Raw genomic sequence first — 25,959 nt, forward strand, 5'->3', positions numbered from 1 at the left:
GCCAATGGCAGGGAGCCACTGGGCTGGTACCGAGCGCTGTCAGAGGAGGACATCTGTCACACGCCGCCTCCACCGCCACCCACCGCCCCACGCCCCGCTGCCCCCGCCGCGGACGGGCCGGCGGCAGGTAAAGGGGGACGGGCGGGGCGAGAGGGCAGAGCCGGCACCCCAACCCAGCGAGCTGCGAAGGTGGGGTGTGCCCTCCTTTTTCCGGGGGTGGGGACGACGACGAGTGTGGTTTTCCTCCGGGATTGGGGAGGAGGGGGGACGTGGAGAGATGCCGGGGGTGCGACGCCCCCAGCCCAGCGGTCCTGCCCCTCGAATCCGCCCTCCTCCGAGCAGCCCCCGCGCCCGTTTTTTTTTTAAATTCCATATTTCTCTACCACCTAACTCACAGGCACTTCACCTGCCCGGGGCGGAGCAGCCCCCTCGGTCCCCGGGACCGATGGATCGCCGCCTCCGCCCGCCGCTCTCGGCTCCAGCGGCCCGTGACGGCGTAATTGGGTGAAATCGGTCATTTCTCAGCCCCGCTCGGGCTAAGCTCCATCCCGCCCTTTGCTGGGCTGCGGCGGCCGCAGCCCATCCCCAGCGCATCCCGCCCGACGAAGCTGCAGGATCAGAAGCGGGCTGCCAAAACTTCTGGGTCACGGCATCGGGAAGCGCCGGGGCGCCATCCCCCCCTTCCCGGGGCGTCCTTATCCCTCCCTCCTGGGGTGCCGCATCCCCCCCGGGCCGCCCGCGTCCTCCCCCGCGGCTACTCACGGCTCTCCCGGCCCGGGGCCGCCGGCGGAGGCGGCTCTGCCCGCCCGGCCTCGCAGGGCCTGGGCGACTGCAGGGAAAAGGAGACCCACCATGGTTTCTTGCAGGCTCTGGCGCTGCCTCTGCGATCCTCACCCTCAGCCTTAACGCCCGCATAACGTACTCGCTCCGTTCTATAAAGCCCCCAGCAAACTGTGGATTAAAAACCATTAGGTACATCAGCATGAGGCAGCTGTGGCATACCCGTGCTCCTGCACCAGCACCAAGTGCTTCTTTTTGCAGCTCACAAATTGGAGCTCGCTGCCAGGAACAGAATTTGTCACAGTGTAAGACGTGCTCAAGAAAGAAAGATGCTCAAGTGTGGTTTGTTGTTTCTGGTGTTTGTTTTTCTGGTGGTTTTTTTTTCCCCCCATAACGTATCTATGATTTGCAGCTTTATCACGTAAGGCATGAAACACTCTTATAGCTGCCTCGTCCTCCAACATGCTTTACCCTTTATTCTGGGTTGTAAAAATCAAGATTGATGGGGTGAAATTCCAGTGCCAAAAGAGGGAACACCTTAGAAAAGAAGCCCAGAACCATGATGTAACATCTGAAAATGTCTTTTAGTCAGCATTTACTCCTGGCAACATAAAACCACCATCCTGTCATCCTGCCCTCCAAAATAAAGGAGCTGCTGCCAGAAAATTTGGGACGGGGGATGCACACAAACACTTTCCTGGCAGAAATTACTCTCTCCTGATGAAGCAAAGACCAGGTTTTTGAGAGGTGCCTTCTTCTGATAAGCATTTTCTATCATTACTTCCCTTTGTACACAGTGAATTGTAAATTTTGACAGCTGTCACTCATCCATCAGCATTTCCACTACTTAGGAAGGAATTACAGGAATGGCAAAAGTGGTAAGTTTTGACAGCTAAGACACAGATCAGAATTTGCTGCTCTTGTTACAGCCAAAAAAGGTGTCACAATGTACACGCACAGTAATACTATTTTTCTGGTTATGAGTGTGTATGGGTACATCTAGAAATAACCAGCAAGTTCATTACCATGCAAAAATGAAGTCAATATTAAAAAAAAATCTGATAAATTTAACAACACAGCACACTTAAGGCCTGGTTCCTATTTTAGACAGGATCACAGGTATTGTTCTCCCTCAAAAATGTCAGAATTTAAGGTAGCATAGACTAACGAAAAGACATGAAATTATTATGCATGAAATATTATTATGCAAGAAATAAAATTAGGCAACGCTTTTCTGTGAATAAATATATTCCAACTTGGACTAGAAACATTTTTTCCACCTTCTAAATATAACATTACTGATATGTGAGGACCCTTCTGCCTGGGAGTGAGACTCCACACATACACTTTTCGAAGAACTGGAACCTTTTTCTCTCAAATCCTTGCACTGACACACTGCTGACATGTTTTGTCACACCTGCCACAGCCATACCTGGGCCCTTTCAGGGTTGTAGATGCAGAGATAGAGAGAGCTGCTGGCTGGCCTTTCAGGGTGTGCACTGCTTGCATGCTCTTTTTAGAGTCCAAGAACTTGGGAACATGTTATTGTAGCAACAGAGAAATTATCTACTCCTGTAGCTCAAGTTTTAAAGGCTCAACCTGCTTTGTAACAAACAGGAGTGACTGAAACAGCTTTAAAAGCTGTTAAAGCTTCTGCTAATGAAGATTATTGGCCTCCTCTATTAAGGGAGGAAAAAACCCAACAACTAAAGACCACTTGATTCCTCCAAAGCACTCAAGAAACAAATGACTAGCAGTACTAAATAGCACCTAAGGTGCAAAATATACATTTTCTACTCCTACCTCTTTATTATTATTTTTTTTGGCTGATCTTCTCTGATACTTTGCTATCTTAATCCTTCACTGAAGTTTTCCTGCCTCATTCTGTTTCTCTGTTGTGATCACACAGGCTCAAGGTACTGCTTCCTTCCCACACCTTTTATTTGTAATAAATTGCTAATTTCATCAATCCCTAAACCCCACGGATCCTACATACCATTAGTCCTACCTATTTCAGTCTTTGTCCTGTTCCTCTGGGTAAACATCTGGAGTTTCAACTGTGTGTATTACTATTTATTCGCATCTCTGCCAAATAATAATAATAACCAGTGCTGCTTATTTACTCCTTCTCATGTTCTCCTTGATACTTCTTATTTGGAAGAAACCTCCCAGGAGTTGTTCCTGTATACAACTGCAAATACTAACTCAAGAAACAGGCTATGGATTTGAGACACTTTCTGGAAAGCTTCTGAACTAGAAGCCAGTGAACAAATTACACTAATTCACATATATTGTGCTGTTTTTCTGCTTCTGACAATACTCAGTATTCTGCATTCTAATATTTAATATTAATCGTTCAAGAAATAGCCCTGGCATAACCCAGAAAAAAATATTCTACTGTATAAACAAACCCTTTTGCTTAACAGTCTTTAAAGCGTGGCACAAAGTATGTGTTACCAAGCAAACATATCCTGAGAAATCATTCACACTCTGCTGAGACATTTCCATCAAGGATAGAAAGGAGTATATCTGTGCTGTAAGTCACAAAAAACTCAGTTAAGCTCCCACAGCAATTCTTATTGAATTCAACAAAATTCAGTTTATCCTAAGAATGTCTCCCTTAAGAAATCTGCTGTCTGAGACACACCTTTTTACCGTCTCCTGCCCTTTTAGTCTCCTTGTATCGCTCTTTTTTTCCCCTTTTCCCTTAGCCTTGGATGTTTTTCCCTATTTCTGATGTCTGTCATCCTTGCATTAAGCGGAAGGAAAACCAGGAGTGGCCATTATGGTGTAATACACATTATACACTGTATTACAACTGCATTCATTCATCAGCTATGGGGGTGGCACAGCTAGAAAAAGGGGAAACTGGGACAGCCTGGTAGCCTAGTTCCTCAGCACATCCCTCCCTGCATGTGAAGAGGATCAGAGTGGGTTCCCTGTTTCAACACTTGAGCTGAGTGGAGCGCTGGAATCACAAAGCTGAGGGAAGGCAGTAGTGACAAAGCCCTGCAGCACGCAGTCAAATCGTGGGCTGTAGCCTGCAGCCCTCCAAATTTTGTCACAGGAAGAGGACTGTCAAGGCTTAAACCGGGGTTCCTGCTCGATCTCAAAAGTAGCAACAAAGATTTAGTAAAACATACAGTATTTTTTTTTTTCTCAGCTTTGGTCATGCAGCGTTCCAAAGCACGTTATTTTAGATCACAGCTCCTTCAGAACAGCTCCGGGAAGAAACTGTCCAGCAAGAATTACCCCCTCCCTCTTTTCACATGTCCACCTAGCACCTATATCGAGCACCACATTCCTGCTTTAAGAAATGCAAACACTTTTCTGCCACTTCTCTTTCAGATTACCAAACTACCACTGTCTGATTTAGGATACTATTGGGAAAAACTCTCTGTTGTTATTGAATCAAATACACCTTTCTCTGTATCTACTTTTCTTAATGTTCCTGCTGCATAATTTCCCCAACAACTCATGCACGCCGCGTTTCTTTTTTCTGCCCTAATCCCTTCCTAACAGAAAAACAAAACAACCAAAAATTTCAAATAAATTCCCAGATGACACACTGAATATGAGGTGACATCAACAAGTCACTGATGTACCACAAAGCATTAACTAGTGTGAGACTTAAAAAAGCCAGAAAGCACCTGATGATCCAGCCAAGGCAAAAGAACCCTCTGCAAAAGCAACTCTTGCCCCTTTTAAACACTGAACATGCAATACATTCTGCTATTTTAAACACTGCCTCAGGAGCCTCTATCACACAGAATGGCTCTACATGGAAAGAAAATGGAGCCAGCAACTGGTAAGTGAATCTCGAGAACTGTCTGTGATGGAATTATAGTTTTCCAGTATCCATTCAAACCCAACATCCAAATCAAAACCAAACAGAATAAATGAAATTATGAAAAATCATAAGAAAAAAATTGGGTCTTATGATCTCAAAGACAATGACTCCATCTCTAGTGAAGGTGTCCCTGCCTGGAGGGGGGGGGTGTATCTTTAAATGGTCTTTTTTAGGTGGTCTTTAAGGTCCCTTCCAACCCAAACCATTCCAAGATTTTTCACAACTGACTGCTGTAGAAAATCCTCCTCAGCTTCACTTCTCTAACAACGTAGCAAAACGGTACAAGGAACAATCTTTCAGTGACGACACAAAAAAAATTCAGTAAAAAAAAAAAAAAACGGCCTTTCATATATCAAAAAGTAAAAGCAGAAAGACCACAGAATGGGTGTGCTTGCACAGAGCCACCAGCCAAAGCTCCCTAAAATCCAGGAGACAAGTTACATAGCTAGCACTGCATTAAAGCCAACAACACCTTAACTCCATAAACAATATCCAAAGAGATTTCAAGCAGCCATTCAGTGTCTGGTACTTTTCTGGAAAGGGAGCTGACCACGTAATGAGCACCAACTTTCCATTTCTACCCGTTACATTTTTCTACTTAACTTTATCTCATCAAAACTTGCTTTGTTAAAGAATATAGCACTCAAAGATCCTTAAAAAATGAAAGGCTTTTAATAAAGTAAATGAGGCATTAAGAGAAAAGCTGATAAACAAAAGCAAATGCCAGAATAAATGGGAAAACAGCAGATTTTGAGATCCACAATAGCAGATGAATTGTACCCCTTTATGAGAAATAGATTATTTTCCTTGTCCACAGAACTTTTTTGAGAGTTAAAAGATCTGGAGTCTAAAGAATTGATTAAAAGTCTTCCACAGTCAATAAGACACTTCACCTTCAGTGAGCCTGGGCTCATTTACTGAAGCAGAAGTCCTGAAGTTCACACCAGGACTTGGCGTTAGCTCCAAGCTTTTCCACTGAGTGGTGGTAATGAGAAGTTCAGGAGAACTGGTAGCAGAACTCAGACCACCACCAGTACTCACTCATTCATGTTTTAATTAATTCCATCTCTCCCTCTGCACACACAGGTATTTCTGTGTGTGTAGGAACACTTATACCCACCCTATGTGTACGTGTGCCACACCAGAAATCCAGTGTCACGTTAATGAAAGGAGGAATAGAATAGTTTCTGAAAATCTTTCAAGGGATGAAAAAAAATTAGAGAACCACTGGAGGAAAAAAAGCCTCCAGTGATTACTATTTTAATATATTTCATTGAGTTCAATATACGACATGCTATGATGTCCTCCTTTTTCATGTGATCTCTAATAGTCACAGAAAAGAATGGAAATTAAATTAAAAATGATGTGTTTACTTTACCAACGTTACACATTTCAGTGAGACCCATTTTTCAGAATGGGAATATTTGGCATCACCTGAAAATCAACCCCCTTTACAATATTTATGGCTACGACCTCCCAGTTTGAGACGCCATAAATCACATCAGACATTAACTGGTTCACATTCACAGGGCACTTGTTCTAACAGTACCAAAACACGGCAGAATATTAAGCACACACTGGGGAAGGATATTTCCAATATTGTGGAATACAAGGCTTTGCCATGTACAGTTTAGATGGCACTACTTGCACCACAGCTTGTATAGGAACAGGGAATAATTATACCCGTGGGTAATCACAGAGTTTGTTCAGACTTCCAGCAGCAGTGACACTGGTGATGACAGTGACTGGTGACCAGTGACAGGACCTGAGGAAATGGCATGGACCTGTGCCAGGGGAGGTTCAGGCTGGCTATTAGGAAAAGGTTCTTCACCCATAGGGTGGTCAGGCACTGGAACAGGCTCCCCAGGGCAGTGGTCACAGTGCCAAGCCTGGCAGAGGTCAAGAGGCATTTGGACAACGCTCTCATGGGCAGGGTGGGGTTCTTGGGGCTGTTGTATGCAGGGGCCAGGAGCTGGACTTTGATGATCCCAGTGTGTCCCTTCCAGCTCAGGGTACTCTGTGACAACTTAGGCAGTCCAAGCTTTACCTCGTGGCTCCGGGGTGTTAGAGGACACACCACACAATGACATCAACAACATCACAAGACTTGCTTTGGAAAATGAAACAAGATGCAGAGGCTGTCAGAGCCTCATGTTTACACTGGTTTACTGTTCTGCACCCAAGCTTTGCCTCCTGATTTTTTCCCAGTAGACTTCTATGGTTAATTTATCTTTTTTACAGTACACCTTAAAGTGGCTATAGAACTCCTTGCAGGAATATGTACGAGCTACACAATAATAATTTTAAAACCACAGAATTTTTATGACTTATGATTTAAATACTGGTAGATTCATGTAGTACAGTAATAGTCTTAAGGTACTTATTATGGTCCTCCTGGATGATGCTTGACACTATCACTGTCTGAAAGGCCCTGTCTATTCATTAGAACAATTATTTTTTTTCCTGAATAACTAATGACTTATCAATGTGTCTGCTGTAGCGAAAGAATACAATTACAAATAGGCACATTAAAATACTATCAAAAGAATTTAATCCAACTTTCAAAATATTAATAACTTGTGTGCTTAATTAAAGATAACCATATCAAAATAGCCTTGAGTACATTATAGATTACTGGGCTGAAAACAAATCATTAGAAGGAATAAAGTCAGTATTGCTCTAAAAATAGGGAGGATTTCCAAAGCCCAGCATATCTGTTTTGGCATTTTGACAATTAAAAAATGTCTACATAATTCATTTAATTAAGTAAAAACTTACTCATTAGCTCAAGCTATGTAAATCATGCTGAGTTTTACCAAATGTACATTTCCTTGAGTATCTGTAAAACCTGTGTAATCAGAAGACAAGGCAAAATACTATTAATAGCAATATCAAGACAACTGCCATGGGTAAGCTACACTTTGGCAGCAACATGAGCAGTTGTTTCTTCATCCAGTTTTTGAGTTGCCTTGGAGTTATACTGCTCTTGTATCGCTTAACTCTGAATTAAAAATCCTTGTCTCCAAGATGGGAGGATGAAGTACCATTACTATCAATGACTACATGTTAATTTAATTAAAATTCTGACTTAATTTACTTATTATTAGAGTGGAAAAAGGTACTTCCAAGATTTTTCTGCTCTACAGCTATGTTCACACGGCCCTGCAGATCAACAGTTCTTTGTGATGATTACAGGGATAGGGTCATCAAAAATAAACCTCTAGTTTTAAAAGACCATCTTCCACTTTTTTCTTTGCATGATCATGACACAATGTATGCATGCACATATATTTATACATAGTTAGTTAGGAGCTTAATTTTTTACTTTCATTATTGCTATGTACACTCCAGTGTCATTTGACATACTTCTGTAAATGCATTTTCTCCATGCAAACCTGAATTTAATACAGGATACCCATTATGTAGACCTACACTAAAAATAATGCATATTTGCTTTTACAGAATTTCAATACTGACACCTCCTAAATATATTAAATTACCCTTGAACTAACCTTAACACAGGCATTCCCACTAGAACCAATGATCCTAATGCATTTGAAATGCATGAAGAGGAAAAGAAAGTATAAAATGTTTTAAAAGTCAAACCAAAACTCAACTATTCCTTGGGAACCAACGTGCTGCAGTCTTTACAGGAAAATGCATTTACTGTAAAACAAAAATATAAAAACCAAACAAAACATGTAGAAAGAAAAAAAAATCTGTACTCAATTTCTCACCACTCTGGAAGAAATCAGTTTACGTTTAAACTTGCTGATCTTGAGTTAGTTTGAAAACAAGAAAGCGAAAACAACAAAACCTCCAACTAAACAAATAACCAACCCACCCCTTAAAACTACTTGTTTTGAAGCAGATCTTGGAATTTTTTCCTCATATTTATTAAGCCTGAGCCTGCTAGACTCAGCCACTGCCAGGATGTCCCTCATGATGCCTAAACTTGCCACTTTTAAATGTCTTCACAGCTCCACTTCTGCCACCTGGAAATCTCCATCAGTTATGTGACCTAACACCAAAATAAAATAATCTTCAATCTTTCCTTCTCCTTTTTACAAATACTCCTGCATTACTGCAAGACAATGAAGTCCCTGTAGCTTCTGCTGGTGAAGCTTTATTGTCATTACTTTAATGCCCAAACATAAATTGTTTCCTTGAGGTTCCTAGTTATTTTTGTACATCTTCTCTAAATTCCCTCTGCTCACTTTCCAGAGCAAATAATTCTCTTATAAAAGTATGTTTATATCCAAATGACCAGAAGTGTAATCTATTTGCAGGGTAGATTATATTTCAAGATCAACCCTTAAAGAGAGCAATTTAAGTTTCTTTACTGAATATTCATCTCCATTATGTCCTCCACATTATTTTCAGAAAGCAAACCATGGATTAGGTTCGTAATAACACCGTAAAGGTTGAAAAGCAGGAGCTGTAACAAAATTGTCTCACTGAGGGACTTGGAGAATAAAAATAACATCAGGGAACGCTGATGCAAAATGAGATGGAATATAAAGATGCAGGGCACATGTCTACCCCTACACCACAGCTCCTTGATGTTCTCCTTCATCTTCCTCACTCTATACTTGTGGAGGTTCCCTGGTGCAGCCTGACACTGGCACTCCAGGTTGCCCCTACACTCTCCTGTCCTATCTTTCTTGGCAGTACCACGGAGCCCTCACATCCACAATTGGCTTTTCTCGTTGCTTCATTTTCAGTACAGTCAATTCTTTGACTCTGTAACTGATGCTTCATTTTGCAAAGCATGTTTTCTTATCATTTCTCATCTGCAGTTTATTCACCCTTCACATGAGGAACTAATGAGAAAGCCAAGAGAAAACCAAACACTATTTGTATTAATTTATTAGCAGGAAGCCAATTTTTGCTCAATATTGCAACCATGTATTTGGGATTTAACAGAACATTCCTCAAACTGAAGGCCAGCAGCGAAGTAAGTGGATTTTGGACAAAGCATTTTCTGCCCTCGTGAAAACAGCAGCAGGAAACAAATTCCAGTGGTCAAAAATTGGATCATAAAGATGAAAAGCCATATGTGTTTCTGGTCTTTAAATTGCTACTCTACAGAGTGATAAGAGACATCATATAGAACCTTATCAGGATTTAATTTCCTAACAGAAATGAGAAAGGAATGTGCAAAGCCCCTCTTACATGATCTAACATTAGATTGCTGCACACGATAAAAATTTCTTAACAGGCCTATACCTAAGGAAGATAACATTCCATCTCTTCTTCCTGGAGATGCTTTCTAAATACAAATCCTTTTAAAAATAGCATATTTCTGGCTTGCTGTGCACGACTGTCTTCTTGAGGAAATGTTTTCTAGCAAAAACCTGCTCACAGTTACTGTATCTTTTCAGTGCTTCTGTAATAATACCTCGTAAAATGCTCTTAGTGCATGAGGTTTATGAATGAAGCCTGTCAAACTACATGCAGTACAAAAACTTGATTGTTAAATTTCTTTGAAGTTTAATTCATAGCTGTAGTCTAACTGGATCGTAAAGGATCTATACTACAAGCCGCCACCACTATGTGAGAAATCTGGTTTGTATTTGTATTTTGTACATGCGTCTTTGCCATGTCATTCTGCACCCCCTTAGTGACTCTTATATCCTAAATTATACTTCCTAAATCCCCCACATACCGTTCTATTTCCAGGCTCTACCAACTACAATGTTATTTCCAGATAAACTTGGATTTCCAAAGGGTTCACTGCGAGCAAAGTTGTCCTTTTGATCAAGAAAATGAGTAAATTTTGACACAAATTTTATAGTGTTCATATTGTGCTGTATTTACTGTAGGGACACTATAAAGAGCATTTACAAATGACACAGGCATGTTCAGCATCCACATACGGCCTCTGGGAATAGCAGAGACAAGCAGTGCTCCGAATTTGTGAGGTACTTGCTCTGCTGAGTTATGGGCAGCATTTTAAGATGAGTGGCTGTAGGAAATCAGGCCTCCCACCCTCAGCTTCATCTTTTTTTTTCTGCTCTGCAGATTTTGCAGTTTCACCTCCTAGTGTTTCTGACCTAATCTAATTCCAGGAATCTAAAATACTCCTTACGACAGCCGGAAGGGGATTATTTACTACTGTGGCTGTATTATAACATAACATGGGCTGGTCTCATTTTACAGCACTGCCAGTACCATTAGAAGGAGTAGTTTTCTATGGCCATCTTGTATTTTTGTTAGGCAAACTAAAAAAGGCTAATTATTAACAAAATGCAGTAACACGTGTATTCCCGAACACACTAAGGCTGTGCCTACCTTATCTTGTTTTAATAATTTCTGAGTCCTGTCCCTCATGCTTAAAAACAAAGCTCACAAAAAGCACTTGTAGTACATATTCATGACATTGCTTCCTAAAAACATCTCAGAGAAGGGTTTGCCATTTTTTTCCTTCCCCTCTCCACATCTCTTGGGATGATGAAGCAGACAGGATTTCCCATCCTTGTCTCCAGTATGTCTTCTGCATCAGCCTGTTCTGTGACTCTGCAAAAGCATAATATACATCTTGGTTCTGTGCCAAGATTGCCTGGGAAGCCAGACTTCCAACCACAACTTCATACCACAACCAAAATCATCTGCCCTTACGGAAATACCCAGCTGACTATACCGTTAGATACATTTTGGCATGAAAAAGCTTCAGACAAGAAAACTTCAGCAAACCCCGACCTTTCCTTGGACATACTTCAAGACATACTGCAATGTTATGTTCCAATAATAGAAACTCCACAGATGAATAAGCAAATATTTAAATTTTACGGATATCACCCCAAGGGAAATTTTTAGTTAAACATAAATGGCACGATTACCTAATGGGCATAGCAAAATGTTAGGAAAGTGAAGTGTTTGGATAAAACAGCAACCACTAATTTTTCATTTCATTTTTTTCTCAAATATAACATGCTTCTGGAGATCATACTTAGTGAACATACTCGTGGTTCCAGGCCCACACAGTATTTTAATTCCATAAGGTGCGTGGGAGGCTTTTTTAAATCCGCATAATTTTGTGTTATTTTCTTTTTACATGTTATTATCATCAGATGGAGGGGAAATTAAACATTCTGAATGTGTTAAAAGCCTTGGTCTTCTTGACTCCTATTACCAACTGCTAACTATTGCTAAACTCATCCATTTTTGGAACATGAACAACCTTGATAACATCAGATGAAGACAAAATAAAAATAGAGCTTTGGCAAATCCTGTGAATTGAATTCCGGTATCTCGGAACACCATGTAAAGCTCTTGATTGCCTTTGCAAATGTAGCTCACTACATTAATATTGAAGCTACCTCATTTCCTAACTTTCCTAAGAGCAGCCAGAACTATAGTCATGCTGGAAAAGAGAGGAACTAAATAAAATCCAGGCTATGAATATAGCTGTGATTTGTTTTTTCCTGGAAAAGGTTTTGCAAAAACCTTTCCAGAAAAGGTCTTGTGAAAATTATTCCTAACCAACTTTATATCTAGTCTTCCTCTCTTTTGGGGTACAGTACATATCTTGTTTCCTCCTTTTCCTTTCTCTGAGTAGACAGTAAAAGCAACCTTCTTCATCACCTTAATTATTTGGCTTTTAAGACGACCAGAATTGAAATACAGTCCTTATTTTGACATACAGAGCACTTGGATTTTACCACTACTTAGACATGTGCTAATGAAGATGCTTAATGAGCAGCAAGCCCGGTTTTTGCTTGTCTGTGTCGTGTTGACACGACAAGACCACGCATCTGATGCCTGGGGAAGAGGTCCCTGGAGCTCAGCCCTACACAGCAGGGGAAATTCTGGGCTGTAGAATAGGACAGCACTGTCTTGACCCTGCATTTCTCTGCAGGACATGTTGACACATACAAGGTGGTGTCCCCATTCTTTACAACCCCTCTAGCAGCACTCAGAGCAAACATGCTTCTGCACAGACCTCCAGTAGGATGATGTGACTCTCATCACCTTCACGTGACAAAGCACAAGGCCGAAAAACCCCAGAGGTATGGCTGGCTGAGCTCAAGCACCCTCCACTCCAAGTACTCCAGCTCCTGTCCTCAACACCTGCATCTCTCTGTCTGCACTGATAAAGCCTCTGCCAGACCACAGGCTCAAAAGGATCCTCTGATGAGGCAAGAACATAGGCACCCTATGGCATCACATCAAGGTGTGATGTCACAGGACTGATGTCATGAGGAGGCAGGTTATTATACATGCAGGATATATCATGACCCCTTTTCCCCCTTTCACAGGTGAAGAGTTGCCTGAGGTCAGGAAAACCAACTGGGAAGCCTGCAGGAGATGCTTGTGCTTCCAGCCCTTGAGAGAAGCAAGATCCCTGAGAGAAATCATGCTGGGACAGTGGCACAAGTTCCAGCGAGTGAACCCCACAAGCATCTCCATCCTACAACCAAAGAAGTCTGTCCTGCTCCTCGAGGTCCAGCTGAAAAGCTGTATGCAGATACCTAGGCTGCCCTCAGGTCCCAACAGGCTCTTGTGTGGCTGCCACAGCCTGACAGCAGGTACAGGATATCTCAGTGCACCAAAGCTCTCGGCTGCCTTCTTACTTATAAACATGTGAAAAACAGTGATCATCAGGACCATCAGTAACAACATCAGGGAGAGGCAGATGCACATTTACATGCAGAGGAGAGTAATTTATGCTGATGTAGGTACAGTAAAAACAAAGCTGGTATGCAAAATCCTAGTAGGTCTAGGCAATCCCATCCATGGTGTCCACTAAGAGACCATTGTTGAGGTGTGATGCTTCACAGGGTGAAGCTGCAGCCACAATGCACAATTTAGGGTGGAAGCACAGAAATCAAAATTCTGCTTTCTGACCCTGTGGAAAATGAGGCAGGGATGCAAAGATGCATTTGCTGTTCTTTCCTCCCTCCTTTTTGATGATACATTCTCTCTCCACTGGTTATGGATGTACTGAAGCCATTCTGCTGATGGAGGGATTTATGCAACTGCTGCCTGCAAGCATGGCCAGGGCAGGACAGAGCCAAAGGGGTTGGGGCTGCACATGGAGAACATTCAGGAACAGCTACTGGCATGTGCTTTAGTGACATCAGTTGTGACAACACACCCAGCATGTGGTTACACTCTACATGCTCCAGGGGACCAAGCATGGACACAGCTGGGAAATGCCACCTGGACTGAGCCCCCCCAAAGAATATGCAAGAGCTCCGTAAGCCAAACAAAAAGTGAGAGCAAAGGGCCACTTAAACAATCAAAAATGCATCCGAATTCCAATCAGATATAACACCAGCTCTTGACCAGCAGCAGTTCTGGTTTTCCTGCCTTTAAACTTTTTTATTGTGTCCATTTAACATTGCTGAACCTCGTACCTTGAGAGCAGCCCCTTCGAAAACAGTTGTTGAGTCTGGCTGTAAGTTAGTAAAAATACCAACAGAAATCAAACTCATATCTCAAATTCATGCATTTCTAGAAACATAATTGTTGTATGATCAATGCCTTTAGGTGCTTTACTAATAGCTTTTACTTGGTAGAGCACTGTATAAGTCTTTTTTGCTACAAGGTAATAAGAGATAATAGATATTTTTAAAAGCATGGAATACTTTAAACACCAAGAACCACCAAAGACCCTGAATTAATTCAATTTCAGATTAACAAAAAAAAAAAGCCTTCAATGTCAGGTGATCTCATTGCAGTCATAAATATCTGGAAGTTGTGTAATTATTTAATGCTCTCCTCTGTTCATAAGCCTCTTAGAACAGAAGCACACACTCCAGAGATCATTGGCTTACTGTGTACCTAAAGAAATTAAGCTACAGTTCAATTATGGTAAATATATTTCATTCCCCCTAGGAGTGGGCAGGTGAAAGTTCTTAGGTTCAAACAGAAGTTAGATTAACAATAAGAAAGTTATTTAACCCCTAAGTTATATAGTGAGGTCCTTGCACAGCTTTGCAGGACCATTTCCTCACAACCAGCATAGAAAACGAAGCATAAAAAGCATATATGTTTATTTTTATTATGGATTCAAAATCCATTTTCAAATCCTATCAGTGAACAATCATCTTCCATTCAGTAGCCACGTATTGTGTGAAGTTCTTTAAATAATATTTAAAACCTGATGTAAGCAATATGCAGCATCTAATGATGTCCATCAGTATCCTCTATCACCACCCAAAGCATAAGGTGCAACTTGGCAACAGAAGACATCTTTCCACTGGAACTGGGTAAACATATAATGCTTTGGCTACAGCCTTGACTTTCCCTCGGCCAATTTAATTTCACCAAAATTCTGATGAAGTTCCCAGACGTGAGTGGTTTGTTGGTTTGGGTGGTTCTATCCTATAAGGTCTAACAGAAACCAGTTTTCTCCCGTTTCTTTTAAAGCTCCACAACACGTTGCATATTTCACTAGAAACGGTTTTACTGTTGCTGGTTTTGCCTTCACCTCCACTGCAATTTAGTGATCCATAAAGATGCTGAGGCCACACTTCAGGAGAGGACACTCACGTCCTTTAAATGCACCCTGCTGAGTGGCCCTAATGAAATCAGTGGGAGCACCAGTCTATGCCAAATGAGGTAAGTAAGCCCTAAAACCTCAAAAAGGAGTTTGCTGAAACCAAGATATATAAATGCGAATCTATTGATAATAAACAGAATCAGAAACTGGACAGCTGAATGGCTTCGCTGACTGCTTTAAAATCAAGATTAAATCAGAGGTTGTCTAAGAACAAGGCTACCTGCTTCATTGACAGAGTGTGGTACATCAGAAAGCAATTAAATCAGACGACTTAGCATTTATTTTTGTTTAAACTGCAGTCAGTACCAGCCATTGACCAATAACAGTATTTAAATAGCAAGCAAGCAGTGTCACTGTTGGGCAAGAAAAACGAACCAGCAAAGATTAGGAAATACGCTGTAGTGGGCAGACAGCTAAGCACAGGCATCAGTTATTTAGGGATTCAGTCGTGCCTGCTGCCCACAACAACAAAAACAACTCCCTCCGCTGTATTTTCAGCAATGAGCTCTCTGCCAACCACAACACAGCAGCTGCAAACTTCACTAAAGATTTCAGCTTAATTACTCCAGCATTCCTCCAAGCACTCACAACAAGGACCGATCCGTGGCTCTGGAACAGAGCATCCCAGCAGCCTCACATCTCCCCAACAAGAGAGCTTAGACGTGAAAAGCTCCATTCAAGCAGCTGACAAGCTTGAAAGCACCACCCCTGCTATTCAATCTCCTTCCAGTTCAGATATTCTTGTAGGCCACACACAATGACATATTATTTCTTCTGGTCTGTGCTGGCATCCTACAAAGCTACAGAAAGCCTCTCAAGCACACTGCAACATGTTTGTTGCCTCCTCCTCCTGCTCTCGGTGTTAACCAGGACTACAGCAGCTTTGCACAAGAAGGGAGCCTCCATTATTCAGCTGAGAAACATATAGATGCACACATACATATTTTATTCATATACAACATATATAGATATCTATATCTACTGCAAAACTTCCATCTCCAGGGAAGGCAAATATCAATACTTTTATAATGTATCATCGGATTGCAATGCATAATTTTATAAAGGATTGTATTATGATTGTCATACAAATAAGTTATAGACAAGAAAATCTGGGGCATACAAAAAAGCATAGTCATTCACTCTTATAGACAAGCTCTTGTTTTATACCACACAACAGATCCAAAATAATTCTTGGACTCCTGCAAACATAGGCAGGAAAAGAGCAAAGCCCTTTTGATTGGCACGGGGATAAGCTGCTGCTCAAGGAACTCTCTGCTCATGCTGGTAATTTCCTCTGCGATGTTCCCCATGATTGATTTTCACAAGTAGGAGTAAAACAGAATCATGCAAGCTGGGACACTGCCTAGAAAATAAATCTTTGAATTCAGCTGACAAAATGAGTCAAACACCAATATCATCGGGACCACAATACAGCTTAGGTCGCCTTGCCAAAGAGCAGGAGAATGTACTCAGGAACCACACTCTTAAAGAAAAGCAGTTACTGTTGACAAAATGTGTTTTTAATGGCAGATAGTGCCAGGCTGGGAGTGCTGGTACAGCCTTAATGACATAAGTTAATGCTGTATCAACTTAAACCCTACAACGTTCTGGAACAATAGCTCTGAGTGACAGAAGTCTTCTTCATACACTATTGAAATCAAATGAAAGGGAAAGGGAAAGGCAAATAGGTTGCAAACACATCTGAAAGGAAATTTAATGGGTGAAATTCACTGTTCACTTTCCTGACAACCACTTCTTGACAGTTCATTGTTCTCATCTTGCTCAGGGCTACCTTTTGCCTACTGCTAAATGGCCCTGGTCTTTTACAGCCTCTGAATAAGCTGCTTCTAGCTACCACTGCCCTTGTTATTTTAATAAAGAACCTTCTTCACCATCACAAGGCTGTTTTCCATTTAAAATTACACCGGCTGGCAAATCAGTACTTAGAAGCAGCAAAACAACTTTACCGATGAAGATTAAGGTATCGTCTGCATTCTGCTGTGGTCCACTCTTTGTTTTGACTAAACAGTGATAACTTACACTGCTCTCCTGCAGAGTACTTACAAACAAACAAAACCCCTCCGAGGTCATCTCCTGATGTTCAGGGACAGAAAGTTTGCTAACAGTGAGTAGCCAGACTTAACGGAGAATGGACTAAACATGACACTTCATTCACAGCTCTCAGCCTTACTGCAATAATTGTCATTGCAATTAGAGTTATAAATACATTTACAAGCAAAACGTTCCAACATTGCATCACGTTTGTGATATACACGGTGCTATTGGGGTAACAATATATAACAACATATAAAGAAAGCTAAAAATTAAAAACAATCTGCCAGGCACCTAAAAAGTCACACAACAATAATGCCCAAATAGACAATTTCCCCCCCCCTTTTCCATTATATCCTGTAAACGTAATTCCCTTCTCTGCTCCTTCTAAAATGCAAATCTATTTCCCAGTCTCACAGCATGTGTGTTTTCATACCTTGCTGGTCCACACAGTGCAAAAGAGATTTCAACTTGTGCACAGTAAGTCTGCATCATGATGCTTATATGCAAGAGGGGGAAAACAGAGATAAGCCAAAGGGGCAAATGTGCATCTCTGCCCCAATTTTATACTCTGTGGATGAAATTACTGCAGTAGAGGAACTACTATCTATTGCTAGAGTGGAGAAATTCTATCTGATTAAAAGGATGAGAAACAAGGAGGTGGGGGGCATAAAAACGACTTTTTTTTTTTTTTTTGTTGCATATCCAGGTGAACACTTTAAAAAACAGCAGCTGTAAAAGCCAAAGCCACACATACAATTTTTCCAGGCAATTCATTCTCAAATCTGCCTTCATTCTTTTCCAGTAATTTCACAGAAAAGTTCATATACATCTGGAATGAATAATCCAAAGTTACAAATAGGGTATGGAGGCAGATGACACGGGGGTTTTTTGGTGACAATTAGTGCCACATAAAGGAGCTGCAGAAGCACTCCAAGCAACCACGACTTGGAAACCCAAAACTCAAATCTTTCTCCTCCTTTCAATGTAAAATAACCTGGTGAAACATGGAGCTCTTTTACTGACACGTTTGCAGCCCTTCCCTTGAGCAGGGAAAACCAAGAAAGGCTGGCAGAGCATGTCAGAGGTTTGGCACACGGAAAGCTGCCATACAGGTCCATGCACAGGAATCCCTGGGTATAACTCTCAGGACCTACTGGTGAATTGGATCAGCATGTGCAGTTTTTGTCTCTCCTGACAAGACAGAGCCAAGACTGCCAGGCTGACACTAAACTCTTCAGCTCATGGTGAAACTCTCCAGCTCATAATGCCCCGGGCCCACGGAGCAGCTGAGCTCTTACCTGACTGACAGAAAGGCGAACTTCAGTGAACCCAGCTTTTCTCCTCACAGGATTACATATTTCGGTGGAGTTACTCTTTGTCTGTATCTGTATTTTCTCCATCTGATCAGGCCTAATACAGACATCCTCTCTTTGACTTCCAATAGAATAATATTCAGTAATAACCTACAAAGCGAGGCTTATAAAGCGATCGCTTCGACTGTACAATCTCTAACATCAGAAGTTACAACAATTTCCTCTTTCTATTCCCTTTTTTCTCACTATAAAAGTCCAAATTTACATGTTTTACAAAGAAAGATTGGCCCACAGAATTTTGTGGGAAGAGAGAGAAATTCTCAGGAGAGAGTTTTCTTCAACATCCAAGACCTGCTGGTACCCACCCTCTGTGGGATCTTATTTTTACTGCTTTCATAGATTCCCTACGTTATACAGGAAGTATCCCTTTAGTTTTTTCACTCTTTGCTTGCCTAAAGAAAACTTCAAGTAATGCAGATGCACACATCTGTAGCAAGTAACTGCTAATACCTGATACAGCCTGAGAGGCTGCCCCACTGCAAAGCACTTCAAGATTCAACCCAAATAGAAAATATAGGTCTTTTCAGCAAGGATCTTTTTAGCTTCTGCATTTTATTTGCATGAAAAGCACATATAGTATGTTTTGTGTTGAATGTAACGGTTTTTCCTTCTGCTCAGTGAATGGATCATAACAAATTATCTGTAAACCTCTACAGCCAGCAGATGCAAGTGTGCTTTCTCTCCCATTGAGCTGTGTCAGAGGGCCATGAAAGTACAACATGTTCTCCTCCTGTCTCTCACAAATCATGAAAATAAAGTGGTACCAGCTGCTTCGGAACAAATAACAACAGCATCTGTTTTTCCTCAGACAACTACAACTTGTACACCGCTAATAGTGTTTTCCCACTTTTTTACCCTATTGTCATCTCTCTATGTAAAAGACTCTCAAATGTGATATGGGTAATGTAGGATTGAAGGAGTTTCCATCACCATTTATCAGGGTAAGGTGCCAGGGGGAACAGACTGACTGAAAGAGTCATAAATGAAGCTACGCTCAGGTTAAAGAGAAAAAAACCAACCAACCAACCGAAATCCCTTCTCAGATCAAATCCTCTCCATCCCAAGGGTTTCATCTACCACATATGCCCACTCACACCCTCAGAAGCCAAAATTTTATGTTTTTCCCATTCTGCCACTGCTTTCTGGACTAAAGTCAGCACCATCCCAACAGCTCCTCACAGCCACTCCAACTCCAGGACAGGCAGCAGCCAGCACTTGGCATCACATTCTGCAGTTCTTAGCACATCCCGAGAATAAAAGGAGAAGAATGAATCAGCTCTTTTAGAGTTATAGCATATCTTGGCCATTAGCAGAACAAAACTACAGGAGACAGTGTTGATTAATGCATCCCTTCTTTTTCTGCTTCTCAGTTAAGCTTACAAAGGCTTGTCTGTCAACTCCTGTTCTTTCAAATCCCAGCATACGTGGGGTTTACTATGATATAATTATCAAAATGCAATTCAAAAAGGTGTTTTCTTGCTCTTCAACATCAAGTGTATTTGTAGAGGACATTATAGCTCCGGGAAGAGGGGAAAATAATAATAAATCTGCAACAGCAAGGACAGCAAATAACAGCATTCTCATAAGCACTAACACTTTTATTTTCCCTACTAAGGATGAGATAAAGTTGCACTGTAGGTATTCAAAGGAGCTTGAAGAAAGGGAAGAGCAAAAGATTTCTTCTTTCTCTCTCAAAAAGACAAGAGGTGCCTCTGATTTTAGGGGATCAGAGTGGGTTGCAGCATGACTGCTGTTCACCCAGCCTGAAATGGAAAGCATTGCAATACCCATTTATTTCCCTTCCAGCTACATCACCTGGGAGCTGAAAGCCTGTTACATGCTGTGACCTCTCCTTGTCTTCTTCCAGGCAGGGCTGAGGCTGGTGGCAGAGGAGATTAGGCTCTGAGCTCCACTGGCTCCAACTGTGTCATTAGGATGACTCATACTGAGGGAGAACTGTGGTTTTTGGTGACTCACATGATGGCTAGTTTGGAACTTAAGCCCTGTGGTTCAATCCTTAGCCTGCAATCCCTTCAATAATCTTTTAATATGAAGTTTAGTTCATATATAGGGCCAGCAGAGCTCCCTTCACTAAAATTAATTGGAAATGGATTGTGAAAAGCCACTCACATTAATCACTGTGAACGTTAAAAAGAAAGTATACTTCTTGGGGTGTTTTTTTTTTTTTCAGTTTATCTTTTTAAAGCATACCAGAAGGCCTGCTTACCAAAGCCAGCACAGTGCAGTCAGAACCAGCAAAGGCTTTTCAGAAACCTTTGTAAGCACACAGCATCCCTGCAGCACAGAGGAAACAAACATCCCGATTTTGCCCAGGATTTTTCTCAGGCAGAAAATAGCCCTTCGTGCAACACAGTCATCTTCATCCCCCACCCCAGCCTCACCTTCCTCCCTCCTGGAAACACAGCTGGATGGTTTATAAAATGTGTGGAATATGCCATTCTGATTATTGATCCCCTGCAGGTAGACCATGAGAGGCCTCTCTGAAGAATAAGGAAGAAGAATTAAAGAAAAAAAGATAGGCTGATGTCAACTTTTCTGTCTCCTCAGATGGCATGGTGAGAAGCAGGAACAGAGAGCAGACTGGACAACAGGCCAAATAAAGTTGTTCTTCTGGCTTGGGTGGTGCTGGCACCAAGCCCAGATCTCATTCTCCTGACATCTCCTTTCTGTCCTATGGCATCTTTCATCCGAGGAAAAGCACCTCCTGCACCACCACTGAGCCAGTTCAGGGTTCCAGCTGGTACATATGGGCTAAAGTTTGGCATTTGCTTCAGCACTTCGCTCCACATCGTCCTCCACCACGACAAACAAAGAGATTGTGGTGCAAAGGAACTGGCTCAAAAAGTGCATGTCATAGCTGATCCCAAAATGATCCCCAATGCATCAGTAGAGCTGGTAAGATTTTGGAGCCTTCCATGGCCTTACACAGAACAGCTGTCCACCCACAGGGGCCGTGAGACCACGTCAGATTAAAAGTTTGAGCTTTGCAATAGATCTTTGCTGTCCACTTTTAGTTAAATTGGCATTATCTTATTATTTCAATCCATAAGTTTCCCGATATTACCAGTAAATGGTTTCATCCTTCGCATGACAGTTATTTCAGTTCTGAATTGCTCCCAATCAGTCGGCTTAATTCCATCAATAACAACCTAATAAACGAACTTTAATCTTGCAGTAACGGATACTAATGGCAGCTTACTCTGGAGTAGCCTTTAATTGAAGCAATTTAGCCTCAGTACTGGTCACAGCCGAGTGACAGTCCACACCACGGACGTTTTCCAGGTGAGATCCTGTAGCCCAAGCCTTCAGAGCAAGCCATGTAAGTGGAAAGAAATTGTATTTGTGGACTGAAGTGGCAAACTACTGCCAGAGGTTTCTGAAAGATTTCTTTAGCCATCAGCAGGAAAAATGCTCCACCAGTTGGGAGCATTTTGCTCCACAGTTGTTTTTGGGTTGTTTGTTTTGTTTTTTTTTAATATAGACAGCTTGTTTTAAACAAATCATTAATTCTATAATTTTTTTTTCAGTGAAGTTTGGGGATCAGAAAACAAAATAGTTCTTTATCACAGATGCCAGCACAGATCTAAGAAAGGATACAAGAGAATAAAATGTCTCTGTTCCCTGATTATTCCCCTGGGTTTCACCCATTCCTCAAAAGAGGTGGTGTTTTCAAACAGGTCCGATTTCAAAGAGATTCAAGAATTAACCACTGCCCTTTTTTCTAGCCCTCTCTCAAGAATTCTTCATATAACAGACAACGTCACGGTTTATCATTGTTCTTTTTTAAGGTCCGAGGTTGTTTTTTTTATTTCCTCCTTCATCTTCAAGGTTATTAATTCCCCTTTTCCTACTACCCATTTTAAAGACCTCTAATGAATGTGACACTGGAAATGAAGAGTGCAGATTGCCAGGGTGGTCTGGGCAGGCTTCAGCAGCCCAAGCGAGCGACTGCTCCGAGGCGACTCGAGTGCTGCCAGCACAAATGCTCCACGAGCCTGGGAGAAGACAGATGCTGCCATTTTATTACTGTCTTCTATAAATGAGGCCTCTCATTAAATCCAGGAAGAAAACAGGGACTGGTACAACGTAAAAAATTGAAAAGACATGGGAGCATTTTGAGGAAAGCAATTTACAGTGAAAATAGAGTCGCTGTAGATGTAAAACCACAGTCAGACTTCAGATGACGTAGAGAAAAACCTTAATGCTTTCCTCAAAGATGCATGTATCAAAATTTTCTCCACTGGTGCCATATTTAACCAGTGTTAAGTGATCAGACTGTAAAATGCTTAATCTATTAACTTCTCTGAGGCATTTTCTAGCCAGAGAAAGAAACACTGAGCTGTAACAGCAGCTATCACATTTTTTAACTGATAAATTGAATTAATTACTGCAGACATTTAAATTTCATAGCATAAGATAAGGACAGAAATGTTAACATCCAGATATTTCTATCACCAAAGGGAAGTGCTAAATTTTTCAAGTCAATATTCCCATGGCAACTTTGTTACCGCCAACAACGGAACATGAGACAATGACACAGATTCAGTGTGTAAGATATGAGGGAGAAAGAGAGTATCTAAATGCTTGCAATTTTTTAATTCAGAGAAGGTCAGAAAAATGACAGATGTGCCCCTACAGTGAAGACAGCACGTGCTGTGTAATGGGAACCCCTTTGCATCCATTGACATGCCCGGGAAAAGGTTACTTGAAGGTTATGAAATAATGGCTTCAATTAGATTTCTAAACTGGAGAAGACAACCATCTATGTGGAATGGTTGAGGAGCAGGGTAATCTCACATGACACCAGAATGCAGGCTGGACAATGCATCTCCTCAGTTTTAGGATGCAAAACTACTTGAACCTCTTGCCCTCTTGTTATTCCCACTGACAGAGTCCTGCCTGTGCCTATAGACTTTAGCAATGGAAAAAGAAAATCAGGAGTAACTCAATGCATTACAACAACCTTCTTCACGTGGATCTTTAAAACTTGCAAGAACATTTCAGGGAATTTTAGAAAACAATAATTAAAACTATATTATTCATAGGCATTTTCAAATTTTTTTCTTTTGGTCTAATATTTCTGTTTCTTCCAGTTTTCTACTCCAAGCAGACTTTGCTCTTAATAAAAGCCTTTTGATCTTCTGCCTTATAACCAAATTAACTTTCCCTTTCCCACATTTCTATAAATCCATTTCCCCTAGAGACTCAAACATAATTACCTCAAGCTGTAAACTTGAGATATTTCAGCAACAAAATCGTTAAGTAAATTCATAGTCTGGGGATGGGTGCATGTACCTACTTAAAAAAATGTTTGTGTTTCAGCAAACACATATGCAGGAAAGATCACAAAAATTGCAGCATTTATTCCCTGTCTTGAGGTATCTGCTTATGCCTCTATATACAACAGGTAATTTTTTCAGCAGCCAAAGCAGGTTTTTATTTTTACTATTAAAGAACAATAACAAGACAATAGTAGGTTAAATTCAGATAAATCCTTGAAGAAATTTGATAGAAAATGAGAATTGTCTCTGAAATTTTGGAAAGATTTACATAATGTGTGGGAACAGCCTTCCACAAGTTCCGACTGAAGAGACAAACCCACACATGACGCAGGGAAAAAAAGTGACAGAAGTCACACAGAACAAATTGTACCCAAATGTGACCATTTCCTCCTTGAGTAGAGGGAAAGGGGAGAAATAAGATTCCCATTTGATGTGGTTCCCTGTGGTGAGGAACTCCAGTCAACACAGATCCCCAGGGTTCCCGCACCGATACCACAGAAATTAAATGAGACACTGGTTTCTTCCTGTCCCTGCCAATCTGCCATCAGCACAGCTACACCGAGATCTGGGGCCACCAAGCATCTGACATTAGCTTTGCACACAAGGAAAAACAAGGTCAAGTAACCTGAGATTCCCACAGCATCTTATGAACCACCTCATGAGGATATGAACGGCTTGGAAAAGCCAATACTGTCTGCCATGGTTTGAAATTGGCCCCCCAGTCTGAGAAAGGACTCAAAGCTACTTTCTTGGACTTTGTGAGAAGAAAAACTGCAGTAAACAGCTGAAGGTTGGTTAGGGAGTGTTTCAGGGGCCCAGAACACTCCCACAAGACAGAGACTGAGTTACATATCAGCCTTGAAAGGCTGCTCCTGGACTGAAGTTAAAGGGAGGAGCTCAAAGGACTGATAGAAATGTTTTATATATATATATGTATAGTTGCTTTTAGTTTGTACAGTATATTTATTAGTGTAAATAAATGTATATACTTCCCCTTCCCCTTATAGAAGCCTCTGGCCTGAAAGTTTCTCTCTGGTGTTGAGATAAATTGTGGAAAGGGGTGGGGGAAGCCTGTAAATTGGAATTTTGGATTTCTAATGTGGCTCAAACTGCCACACTGTCACAAAGCAATTACGGAGAGCCAAGTACTCAGTTCTCAGCCTCAGTCCTACGCCAGAGCACCTTTTCCAGCATCTGTCCCTTCTGAAGGGGACAGAGGGATTTTTTCTAGAAGGCTTTAGGCCCTCTGCCTCTGTAGTGCTGGTACTGAGAACAGGATGATTTTACTGAAGTATTTCCTTATCTTCCACTTCAGAAAATAGGATGAATGCCCAGGATAGACCACTAAGAGTTAAAGCCACTGTGGCTGGAGCAGTTTTATATCCAGTTATATCCTGTTATTGCTTTGCCAGGCATCTTTGGTACAGTATCTCTGTCAGATTCAGGGAAGGAAGAAATCCAGCATCAGCCTATACTGATGCAAATTCAATTGCACTTCTAATAATAGCTGTCATCCTTATCACTTTCCCTGAGAATGTTCTCTGGGTATCCTTCTCCTTTTCTCCTATACTGAAAAAAAAAAAAAAAATTTGAATTCTTTTCTCATAGCTTATTCAGTGTTTTGAATCCTGATATAAAAGGAGAGTAGCATTATGCATCATTGTTATGGTGATAATGGGAGTAGTTCCAACAGTGGGCAGCTTCCTTGTGATGGTTTGATATTAATGCACTGGTCAACAAAGGGAGTAATTCCTTATTGTGAAATATTCCATTCAATAACTTTATGAAATTTCACAGTCCTGATGAAAACCTGGCCAAATAATTTTTATGCTAAAAATACCCCAAGCGATTACTACTAATTTACAAAGATATTTATTCTCCATTCCCAAAAACATTTGTTAACCTTCCTCACCTCCTGACAGTGTTAAGTGTCATTGCATTTCCAGAAGTGAGGTCTCCTTTGTCATATCCCAGCACCCTAGGAAATTAAAATTTATGCCAGGGAAAGTTACACATTTATCTATAATATTGCACTCCACTGAGAATCTAAGCAGTTTGTATTTTAAAAATAGGATGCTTTACAATCCA

The 25,959-nt window shown here is 41.3% G+C and overlaps 1 protein-coding gene and 2 long non-coding RNA genes across 3 annotated transcripts in view; 1 reads left to right on the forward strand and 2 right to left on the reverse strand.

Moving 5' to 3' along the window:
* Positions 1–1,040, reverse strand: part of ZNF804A (zinc finger protein 804A) — a 148,087-nt gene extending 147,047 nt beyond the window's left edge. The window contains exon 1 of the mRNA XM_064660179.1: positions 763–1,040. Within this exon, the coding sequence (XP_064516249.1) occupies positions 763–984 (222 nt within the window). The 5' untranslated portion in view covers positions 985–1,040. The remainder of the gene's footprint in view (positions 1–762) is intronic.
* LOC135416887 (uncharacterized) lies at positions 41–24,815 on the forward strand. Its single transcript, XR_010431801.1, has 3 exons — positions 41–127; positions 12,892–13,848; positions 15,008–24,815. It is a non-coding gene; the product is annotated as an uncharacterized LOC135416887 (long non-coding RNA).
* Positions 10,987–12,740, reverse strand: LOC135416888 (uncharacterized). The gene is made up of 2 exons (XR_010431802.1): positions 12,576–12,740; positions 10,987–11,149 (listed from the first exon to the last, which is right to left on the reverse strand). It is a non-coding gene; the product is annotated as an uncharacterized LOC135416888 (long non-coding RNA).
* Positions 24,816–25,959: the final 1,144 nt, after the last annotated feature.

This window comes from Pseudopipra pipra, chromosome 7, assembly GCF_036250125.1.
Source record: "Pseudopipra pipra isolate bDixPip1 chromosome 7, bDixPip1.hap1, whole genome shotgun sequence".
Lineage (NCBI taxonomy): Eukaryota > Metazoa > Chordata > Aves > Passeriformes > Pipridae > Pseudopipra > Pseudopipra pipra.